The sequence below is a fragment of the Macrobrachium nipponense genome, chromosome 1, assembly GCF_015104395.2.
Source record: "Macrobrachium nipponense isolate FS-2020 chromosome 1, ASM1510439v2, whole genome shotgun sequence".
Classification (NCBI taxonomy): Eukaryota; Metazoa; Arthropoda; class Malacostraca; order Decapoda; family Palaemonidae; genus Macrobrachium; species Macrobrachium nipponense.
Window position 1 is genome coordinate 117,880,532 of NC_087200.1, and position 12,207 is coordinate 117,892,738.

At 33.4% G+C, this 12,207-nt stretch overlaps 1 protein-coding gene across 2 annotated transcripts in view; it reads left to right on the top strand.

Moving 5' to 3' along the window:
* Window positions 1–12,207, top strand: part of LOC135219579 (uncharacterized) — a 331,388-nt gene that overhangs the window by 56,278 nt on the left and 262,903 nt on the right. Inside the window, exon 3 of one of the 2 annotated variants that reach the window (XM_064256461.1) lies at window positions 4,556–5,126. The exons of the other annotated variant lie outside the window; for it this stretch is intronic. Coding sequence (XP_064112531.1) covers window positions 4,556–5,126 — 571 coding nt within the window. The remainder of the gene's footprint in view (window positions 1–4,555; window positions 5,127–12,207) is intronic. 2 annotated transcript variants of the gene reach the window in all.

The following is a 12,207-nucleotide window of genomic DNA, read 5'->3' on the forward strand; positions in this document are numbered from 1 at the left end:
GCGCAATTTCATGCACAATACAACTAAAAACAACCCATGGTTGTAGCTTTTATCAGTTTTGAGATATTTACATATAAAAAACGATAATTGCCAAAATTTCAACCTTTGGTCAACTTTGACTCTACTGAAATGGTCAAAAAACGCAATTGTAAGCTAAAACGCTTATATTCTAGTAATATTCAAGCATTTACCTTCATTTTTGCAACAAATTGAAGTCTCTAGCACATATTTCGTTTATGGTAAATTATGAAATTATGAAAAAATTTTCTTTTCTTTACATCTGCGCGTAACTTCCAAAAAATCATACATGCGATTGTGGTAATGTTTGCACCATTTAAATTAGCGTTACATAAAGTTTTATATATGAAAATGTGCGCAATTTCATGTAGAATACAACAAATAATAATTGAGGTTTTAGCTTTTCTCATTTTTGAAATATTTGCATATAAATCACGATAAATAGAAAAAAACCACGTTCGGTCAACTTTGACTCTACTGAAATGGTCGAAAAACGCATTGTAAGCTAAAAATCTTAAGAGTCTAGTAATATTCAGTCATTTATCTTCATTTTGAAACAAATTGGAAGTCTCTAGCAAATATTTAGATTTATGGTGAATTTTAATTAAAAAAAAATCTTTCCTTCCCTCCGCGCGCGGATTCTCCGCCACAAATCTCCGAAATGCGTACGTCCCATTCTCGGAATATTTGCTCCATTTCATATTAGGCATTTCATAGAGTTTTATATATGAAAATGTGCGCAATTTCATGTAGAATAAAACGAAAATATTTGAAGGTTGTAGCTTTTTTTATTTCCGAAATAATTGCATATAAAAAAAATATATTATAAAAAAAATTCAACATTCGGTCAACTTTAACTTGTCAGATATGGTCAAAAACTGCAATTGTAAGCTAATAATCTTACAGTTAGTATATTCAATCATTTGTCTTCATTTTGAAAGAAATTGGAAGTCTCTAGGACAATATTTAGATTTATGGTGAATTTTTGAAAAATTTTTAAAAAAATATTTGTTTACATCCGTGCGTTAACGAATTCATGCATTATTTTGTGATAATATTTTCTGTGTTGCTTTTTATCATTTTACAATGTGTTATATACCAACCATGATCGCAATTTAGTGTACATTACAAGGAAAAAAAGTAACTTGCCTTTACCTTTAACCGTTTTGCGCACAGCGCGATTTGAATATCAATTATATATAGAAATTTCGTTTTTGCACTATCATATATCGCATTATTTATATATGATAATGATAATTTTTTTCATTTCATGATGGTTTGCATACTAAACTTCAGCCAATGACAAAAAAAGGAGCCAAAAATGAAACTCTTAATCTTGAAAACTAAGCGCGCTGTGATTTTTTGAAAAAAAATATTTTTTCCGCTTCCGCGCTCACTCTGAAACACCTCCGGCACACGGGAGACAATTTTTTTTTATCGCTTCAGCGTAAGAGGGCTAATATACACTTTATATACACTTTATTTACAGGTTTTGGATTTTTATTCTTAATTTAGGTATTGAATGGTCCAAATTGTTGTAATATTTCATTGTATATAGGTCGATTTAGCTTTATTATGAAATATAATGGGGTGTTTTTGGAGGGCTTGGAACGGATTAGTCATTTTGCATGTAAAATGTGTTCCAAGATACGAAAAACTCATTATACGAAGGCCGCCTCGGAACGGATTAATTTTGTATCCCGAGGTACCACTGTATATATAATTTGAGGATGAGAGGTGACATGAACTTTTAGCCTCTTGCGGTGGTGGTGTAGTAGGTAGAAAGCTTCGCTGACGTTCCTGAATTTGAAAGGCTATGGGTTCACGCCCGGGTCCAGGCAAGTCTATTATCGAGAAAAAAATTCCCCTTCAGTTAAGCATATATGAAAATATATTAATTCCAAGGTAGAGCGAATTAGATATTAAAGGATATTGTAGCTCGATACATATATATATATATATATATATATAGATATATATATATATATATCTGTCTATATAGATATATATTATATATATATATATATTTCTTATATATTAAAGAATGTTTGTGGTTATGTCTGTGCATTACAGAAATCTGATCTGCTTGTCCAATCTAGACAATATTTGGCATGTGGCTGACCTAACTTAGATAATAAGTTAGGTTTCAATCCTTTACCCCCTTCCCTTTCCCATCCTCCTCCTACCTTTTGTAACTTATGTGATAACAGCTTGACTGGTTTGGCATGGCATGTGGCTATTATTTGACCCAATTAACCCTTAAACGCCGAAGCAGTAAAAAAAAAAATGTCTCCCGTGTGCCGGAGACGTTTCAGAGTGAGCGCGGGAGCGGAAAAAATATTTTTTTCAAAAAATCATAGCGCGCTTAGTTTTGAAGATTAAGAGTTAATTTTTGGCTCCTTTTTTTGTCATTGCCTGAAGTTTAGTATGCAACCATCAGAAATGAAAAAAATTATCATTATCATATATAAATACATTTCGTTGTAATGTACACTAAATTGCGATCATTTTGGTATATAACAAATTGTAAAACGATAAAAGCAACACAGAGAAAATATTATCACAAAATAATGCATGAATTCGTAACGCGCAGACCGTAAACATATTTTTTTCAAAAAATTCACCATAAATCTAAATATTGTCCTAGAGACTTCCAATTTCTTTCAAAATGAAGACAAATGATTTGAATATTACTATACTGTAAGAATATTAGCTTACAAATGCAGTTTTCGACCATATCTGACGAGTTAAAGTTGACCGAATGTCAAATTTTTTTATATATATATTTTTTTATATGCAATTATTTCGGAAATAAGAAAAGCTACAACTTTCAAATATTTATCGTTTTATTCTACATGGAATTGCGCACATTTTCATAAATAAAACTCTATGAAATGCCTAATATGAAACGGAGCAAATATTCCGAGAATGGGACTTACGCATTTCGGAGATTTGTGGCGGAGAATCCGCGCGCGGAGGGAAGGAAAGTTTTTTTTAAAAATTCACCATAAATTTAAATATTGTGCTAGAGACTTCGAATTTGTTTCAAGATGAAGATAAATGACTGAATATTACTAGACTGTAAGAGTTTTATCTTACAATTGCATTTTCGACCATTTTGGTAGAGTCAAATTTGACCGAATGTGGTATTTTTTTTCTATTTATAGTGAGTTTATATGCAAATATTTCGAAAATGAGAAAAGCTACAACCATCAACTATTTATTGTTGTATATACATGAAATTGCGCCCCCCCAACATTTTTCATATATAAAAACGTTATGTAACGGCTAATTTAAAATGGTGCAAACATTACCACAATCGCACGTATGATTTCAAAAGAGTTACCGCGCGCGGGGAACGTAAAGAAAATGTTATTATTTTTTTCATAAAATTCACCATAAATCGAAATATTGTGCTAGAGACTTCCAATTTGTTGCAAAATGAAGGTAAATGCTTGAAATATTACTAGAATATAAGCGTTTTCAGCTTACAATTGCGTTTTTCGACCATTTCGGTAGAGTCAAAGTTGACCGAAGTTGAAATTTTGGCACTTATCGTTATTTTATATGAAAATATCTCAACTGATAAAAGAAAAATACAATCATGAGTATTTTTTTTGTTGTATTCTACATAAAAATGCGCACATTTTCTTTTATGTATAATAGTCCATGTAACGGCTAATTTAAAATGGTAAAAAAAAACAAAACAATTATGTCAAAGTGACGAAATAATTTCCGAGAGTGTCACAGATACTTTTTAGTGCGGCAAGAAAGAAATTCGGCTTTGCGCGCCTGTGTAACGATTGTAAACAAAACAACACCTTGATCCGTGAACTCCCAGCATCCCCAAGGCGCGTGATTCAAGAGTTTTTCGGCTGGTAGGCCTAAAATAAAAGTCTTTTTTTTTTTTTTTCGGCGAATTTTTAAAAAAACTTTTGTATGTCGACACGTAAAATACGTTCCCCAGTCGGCACATGGGAGACAAAAAATGTCGACGTAAAATTACGTCCAGTCGGCGTTTAAGGGTTAAGATAATAAGAATTCTTCAAATCCATACCCTCCTTCCCCTTCCCTCCATCCTCTTGCCTTTCTAATGTTTGTGGTAACCACTTTACAGATATAGACAAAATTTGGCATGTGGCCATCATTTGACCAAACTTAGATTTCAATTCTGTACCCCTTCCCCTTTCCTCATCCCCCTTCCCTTTGTAAACTTATGACCGGTCTAGACAAAATTTGCTTTTATTGATGTTTTTAACTATTTTGTCATATGAAACACTTTCAATTTAATTATTGTTTAGTTTCCTATTATGTATAATTATTACAGTATCTAAAACCTTTATGACCTAGTTGTTGTGATACCAGTTTTAATCTCTCTCTCTCTCTCTCTCTCTCTCTCTCTCTCTCTCTCTCTCTCTCTCTCTCTCTCTCTCTCTCTCTCTCTCTCTGTAAGTATGGTTAGACTTTTATATGAAATTGTAATATTTTAAGTTTCATTAACTGTAATTGCCCATTTAGTTTATTTTTACATATGCAGGTTCCAAAATTTGGAGGAAAGAAGATATCCAGATCTTTAGAGTTGCCTAAGAGATTTGAAGATGGCAAATTGACTGATATGGGAGGTGGCATTAGACATTGTAATTCTTCAGTCGGGTTTGGTGCTGGTGCATTTAGTATTAGCAGAATCCCTTTAACAAGTCATGGAAGTTATGGTCCCCCATCATACACATCTTCAAGCACTGTAACTGCTGAAGCAGGGAAACTAATGCATTCATCCTTGGGAGGCCCCAGTGAGCTTCCATCACAAAGCCACTCTGCTGCTCTGTCCGTCAAAATGACTGGTTCTCCAAGTGGCTTGGCATCTTTAGCGGAAAAGATTGGTACCCATAGTATTAATGTTAGTGGGCACTCATTAGCATCTGATGCTCTTAACAGGCTCAAAAGCAATAATACAGGTGTTTCAAATGGAGAAGTGAAGAGTATTTGCCCATACTTTGAGAAAGCCAAAAGAAGTTTGCCACAGGTTGCAAGTAAGGAATCTAATGAGCACTCTGTCGACAACCAGAAGAAAAGACTGTGCCAATCTGTTCCATCAGTTTTCTGGTCAGGTAACAATTCATCCATCAGTAAAGGTTAATTTTATTACTGAATAATATTTTTATTAGTAAAGAAAATTATTAAAGCATTTATATCAAGTTTTTATTGTTAAATATAGTCACTAATTTATTTAACCACATTCTTGGTTTGTTAATGTGTAAGCCCAGTTATCTTTTAATATTTGAAAAAAAAATTTATTTACTGCATTCAATTACACATTTGCTTTCATTTTTATTTCCTAACAATCTGTTGTAATCTATTAGCATTAGGACACGGAGGAGTTGCACATGTCCTGTAAAGAATACCTTTCTTTGGTACCAGGTGTTTTCTATTTATCAAGTTTTTTTTACTGTTGATTCCACAAACTGCAACACATTCATCAGTACATTTAGGTTATTTTATTGATGAGGAATATTAGTCAGCTTATCCTTATGTCTCTTATGCATGGCCGTCCACAAAAAATGATCTGCCCAGATTTATATCTTGAGATCCTTAGTTATACCTCCTTTTGTGGCTACCCAGGCACCATTGCCACCCACTGACTGCTTGGCTTTGCCAACATCAGTCTGTTTGTCTAGATATTTTCACTTAACTCTTCTTGAGTTGACTATATAGACTTGCTACATTCTGCTTTGCATTTTCCATCTCTGGAATTTTTCTACAGGTACCATTTGCTTTTGTCTATTCTTTATTGTATCTCAGATTGTGTCTGATATTTTAGGTTTTCTTCTTGTTAACCCATATCTCAGAACTTTTTTCCCCAGCAAGACTGATATAATTTCTTGATTTTAAACAAATATCTAGAACTGCAGATCTATTTTTGCATTCAGTTGCAAAAACCTCCTTGTTTTCTTCAAAAAGCTGTCTAGATATTTTCACTTAACTCGTCTTGAGTTGACTATATAGACTTGCTACATTCTGCTTTGCATTTTCCATCGCTGGAATTTTTCTACAGGTACCATTTGCTTTTGTCTATTCTTTATTGTATCCCAGAATGTGTCTGATATTAAAGGTTTTCTTCTTGTTAACCCTTTTCTCGGAACTTTTTTCTCCAGCAAGACTAATATAATTTCTTGATTTTAAACAAAGCCTTATTCTTTGTCCTCTGATATATCTAGAACTGCAGATCTATTTTTGCATTCAGTTGCAAAAACCTCATTATTATCTTCAAAAAGCTGTCCAGATATTTTCACTTGACTCTTCTTGAGGTGACTATATAGACTTACTACATTCTGGTTTGCATTTTCCATCTCTGGAATTTTTCTACGGGTACCATTTGCTTTTGTCTATTCTTTATTGTATTTCTTGATTTAAACAAAGCCTTATTCTTTGTCCTCTGATATTATATTTAGAACTGCAGATGTATTTTAGCATTCAGTTGCAAAAACCCCATTATTGTCTTCAAAAAGCTGTCTAGATATTTTCACTTAACTTTTCTTGAGGTGACTATATAGACTTGCTACATTCTGCTTTGCATTTTCCATCTCTGGAATTTTTCTACAGGTACCATTTGCTTTTGTTTATTATTTATTATATCCCAGGTTGTGTCTGGTATCTAAGGTTTTCTTCTTGTTAACCCATATCTCAGAACTTTTTTCCCCAGCAATACTGATATAATTTCTTGATTTTAAGCAAAGCCTTATTCTTTGTCCTCTGATATTATATCTAGAACTGCATTCAGTTTCAAAAACCTTTTTATTATCTTCAAAAAGCTGTCTGGTAGCAAGCCTAGATACTCTACCAAGATTTTTTCAGATGCCCTTAATTTCAGCTGTTCTGTTGCAATTAACAATTTGGAGATCACTGACAACATTCTAACATTCCTCAAGATTTTCCCTCCTCTTCAATTAATATTCAAGTATTTATGGATGATCTTTTGTTGGTAAAGAGTTATTCCAATTACTAGTCTCCCTTGGGGTCTTCTGCTCCATTGTTTTGCTATTAAACTCTTATCATGAACAGCAAATCATGTATCCTTGTGGCATTTCATTAATAACATTTGGCGGTTATGCTCATGAGTGATGCTTTCATCTTCAATGTTCATTCATTGGTGTGTTACTCTATAGTGTTCTTATTGTACTGCTTTGATTGAAACATTTGTGGCAATGATGTATCCTGCTCACTGCTCTCTTTAAGTCAGTGCTTTTTCTGCATTTGGCATTATGATCATACCCTCTATATCCCCACCACTTTTTACAGGGAAATGTTGTTTTACCATTGCAGTTTGCCATGTTCACAGCTTTTATAATGAAAAAGCCCAGAAATGGAAGAGGTGGTTTGGATTGGAGTAAAGGCAACAATTTCAACAAAATAGCATAAGATTTGTGTACCTTGCTTCACATACAGAGAGAGATGGGACTCAAATCAAATCTTGGAGAAACATGCTGTGTTTGATGGCATATGAGATATACTTTTTGAAAACGTTAGCTCAAAGAATCACCCCCAAGCCTTATATACAAAGATAAGACCTTCTGAGTAGGCTAATGTTATCATTTGTCAGGCTAAGTAGCACCATCTGTGGTAAAACTAGCCTACAGCGGTGAGCTATTGGATAACATTAGCCTACTCAGGAGGTCTTATCTTTGTATATAAAATCTATGTAGTACTTGGGTAGGGATCTTACAAACAAGTACAGCCTCCTGAGCCAGGGCAGTGTTATTTAAGATGCATGAGTTAGACAAGAATGAATATATGCTATAAGAAGACAAGAATGAATATATGCTATAAGAGGAAAAAGAGGGACCTAAGTGAAAAATGATGAATGGGTTTACCTAGATTGGAGGAATTTTTATCATTCATTCATGATGTTCAGTCTCTAAACAAGTCAGCCAATGTGACATGGTTGTAGAATAGTCTTAATAGAACTAGTAGACTTCCTGGTTGTAAAGTAGTGGTACCTCGACATACAAAATTAATCTGTTCCGAGGCGGCCTTCTTATCATGAGCTTTCGTATCTTGAACCGCATTTTACATGTAAAATGCCTAATCCGTTCCAAGCCTACACACCCCAGTAAATTATATTTCCAGGCTTACAACACATGTTCTAGGGTTATGGCGCTGATCCGACGGAAGAAATAAGACTCCAAAAAGGCAAAATACTGTACATACTTGATTAATATTCAACTGCATGTAATGTTCAACTCCATTTTTACTGCAATATATTAAGGACTAGCGTATGTCCCTTAGCAATAAGCCTAGCCTATGTTATCAGTTGCTACTGTAGCCTAGTCTATGATTCTGACATCTAAACCTAAGAGGCTAAAAGCTTTGAATATGCCAATAAAATGCATAAATAATCAGTATGTACTCATTTCAAATAATTATTAATTAATAATTAACTATAATACACAAAAAAAAAAAACTTCCCACCTTTTGTTTACATTCAGCACTTACGAGTACCAAAAGATCGCCAAGCAATCACTTTTCCTAGCACACAGTAAGCCATAAATTTTCATTATCTCTTTTCAACTATTCAACTAATGAAACTACCAAGCAGTATAATAACCATTCATTTCTATTCTTTATTCTATCTTTGCCTAATGGAGATACCAAGTTACTGACAGCTATAATGAAACACATGCTTAAAAAATCACAGTAGATGCACGTGACTTCATAAATAAGCGAATCCCACAGGAAAATGATAGACAGAAATCCAAGTGCTTTCGTCTTTACTCAGACATTGTCAAGGAGCTAATGAAGTACAATTGGAGAGAAAGGTCCAGGTACAAACAGATCAAGAATACCAGATGGTTTAATTGTCAAAAGGGTAAAAATTAAAAGAGATAATCCAGGATTATCGGATATCACACGGTCACAAACCTAAACAGATTTGACCCTAACCGAAATTACAAAGTTTCTTTACAGTCCAAAACATGTAAAAACTGAATATATTAATTTTGTTGCTTATATTTATCATTATGAAAGCATCCAGTTTAAATAAACCAAGACTTAAATTTAGAACATTCCTATTATTTGACTTGATAAAACAAGATTCAATGATATTTCTTTTAAGGGGGCTGGCCGGAACCCCTATATGGGAGTATAGGGCGAAAAATGCAGTCAAGAAAAAATTCTTGGAGCTTCATATGGTAATTGAGAATATGTATACGAAATATTTCATCAAAATTCCTTACTTTTTGTAGTTACAGGGTAATTAGTAAACAACTCAATAAGCCTAAAACATTCATCCGTACAAGAAAATGCAATATTTCTTCTGTTATCGTAAATTTTGATAATTATTGTCAAAGAATTGTGAGAAATGGCATCTGTAGAGATTCCGTGGGTCTCAGAGGGGAGTATCAAGTTCAACCATGATCAGTGCTAGCACAGACTTCAAGTAGTCTACACGTTCGAGTTCACCTCTGACATTCGCTTGCTTTTACATATGGTTATCTATGTTTCGGCAAGAATTTCATGATGCCAATGAGGTAAAGACAAGGAAAACATCTCGCTTTCATAAAGATGAAGAAAATTTGCTCTAAAATGATTACAGAATATCAATATATGCAATATTAGCGTAGTTAGTGAAGAGAGATTGAGGGAGGGTTGCACACGTCACACTGTCCCCCAGGCTACGATCTTTGAGCAAAGGGATCTTAATTTGTGATAAATAACATAGTTTTGGTTTACTAATACCCAAAAAGGAACATGAAATTCATAATAATCATGATTTATTAACATTGTCTTTGTAAAAAGAGAGTACAACTTCGAATTTCACCTCTTGACATTCTCTTGCATTTACGTTTGTTTATTTTTGTTTCGGCAAGAATTTCATCATGCCAAAACGGAAAATACTAGGAAAACATCTAGGTAACATACAGAAGAAAAAAAAGTCTCTGTAATATGCCGAGTTAGTGAAGGAGAGAGAGAGAGTTGCGTAGGAAGGAGTGCCCCGTCTTGCCTGACGCAATGCCCCAAGCTACGATATATGAGCAAAGGGATGATAATTTATGATTAAATTATGATAAATAAAATAGTTTTGGTTTATTAATACACAAAAAAGAAATATACATTCATAATAATCATTATTTATTAACATTGTCCTTATAAAAATACGAAGAAAAACTTTGAACGCCCGTATCTCAAAACTATAGTTATTGACCTTCAAAATCTATCTTCTCACTTAGTTTTAAAGCTATAACATTGGAATTTGGTATATAACTCAGAAAAGACATTATAGAACAATCAAATGAAGCCCTTTTTTTTAAATTTTTGTTTCGTCTTTTTTTTTTAAATTTTGTTTTCCTAATTTATAGGGTTTATTTTTTTACCATATTGAAAAATTCATATCTAGCAAAAAAAATGACTTTTAGAAAAAAAACTCCTCATTTGATTGGTAGTAATCCCAGGTTTTAATATTAAATATCAAGGGAGGAGACGCCCTGGCATCACAAAACCGAAGGTCTAGAGGCAAAAATCATATGCGGTTTGGAGATGTCCCAAGTCACCTTATTAAGTGGTATGAATATCAAAGTCCTGTCCTTAAAGAACGGCATTAGCCGGCCAGCCCCCTTAACTGTGTCATTACATGGGATTAAGGCTCTTGCTTGACTCCAGTTAATAGGATGGTCTAAATCTCTCTCATATGTACGAATAATGCATTCGATATTTTCCCAGTTCTTACAGAATATTGATGCTGTTTGAGATGTTGTGAAAGAGATTTACCGGCCTGTCCATAATAGACTTTATCACACTTTTTGCAAGGAATTTCATATATGCAGCCTGGAAGATCTTTAGAGAATTTTTGATTACTAAACTCATGACATTAATATTACTGATAACAACATTTATGTTAAAAAGCTTTAAAATTCTAGGAATATCTAAAAACCTTTCATCATAGGGTAATTTTAGAATGTTATGCTTACTAAAGTCAAGTTTGTCATTAGTTGAATAAAATCTTTTTCTAGCTCTTTTCCATGCCACATCTATAAAAGTCCTTGGGTATTTAAGTTTCATTGCAATATCATAAATAGTTTTAATTTCAGCGTCAATAAACTGCGGGCTACAGACACATAAAGCCCTTAGGAACATCCCAGAAAAAACAGAGAATTTAACATTTTGATGGTGATTGGAGTAGTAATGAACAAAAGAGGCAATGTTAGTTGATTTTTGAAAGACTGAAAAGGTGAAATTTCTATCATTTCTATGGACAGTTACATCAAGAAAATTCAAATTACAATTTCTTTCTTCCTCTACAGTAAATTTTATAGAAGGGACTAAATTATTGAGGTTATTTAGGAAATCCTGGAGATTTTCGTGAACTGGCCAAATACAGAAGATATCATCCCACATATCTATACCAATAACTTTTTGGGGCAAAATTCTTGGTAAGAGTTTTGTCCTCAAATTCCATGTAAATATTGCTAAGGACAGGAGATAAGGGATTACCCATAGCCAAGCCAAACTTTTGTACAAAAAGCGCTTGGATTTCTGACTATCATTTTCCTGTGGGATTCGCTTATTAATGACATATATGTGTAATATTAAAACAGAAGAAGAATCTAGAAAATACGTATTTGTTGGCTTCGATATAGCAGTCTGATTTATTTTATATTTTATGATATCTAATTCACAATTTCTTTTTATTAAATGTATTGCATGTACTCATTTCAAATAATTATTAAGTAACCATTAACTATAATAAACAATCAATCAAAAAAAAGAAGCTTCCAAACTTCTGTTTACGTGCAGCACTTATGAGTACCGAACGATCGCCAAGCAACCACTGTCACCTAGTACACAGTACGTACAATAATCAAATTTTCATTGTTTATCTTCAACTACTGAAACTACCAAACAGTATAATAACCATTAATTTCTATTCTTTATTCTATCTTTACCTAATTTTTCTTTATTAAATGTATTGCGGCAGTGATTAGCATCAGGAACCAATGGGAGAGCGGGAGGATGGTGGCGAGTTTACTCAGTTGGTGGCGCGCGAGTTTTAAAATTGCTCTCGGTGGTCTGGGGGAATCTCGGGACTTTACAGAAAAAGCCTTTCGTAACTTGAACTATTTTCGTATGTAGAGCCAAAAAAATCTTCGTATTTGCTTTCGTATCTCGAGTTTTTCGTAAGTTGAGCCTTTCGTATGT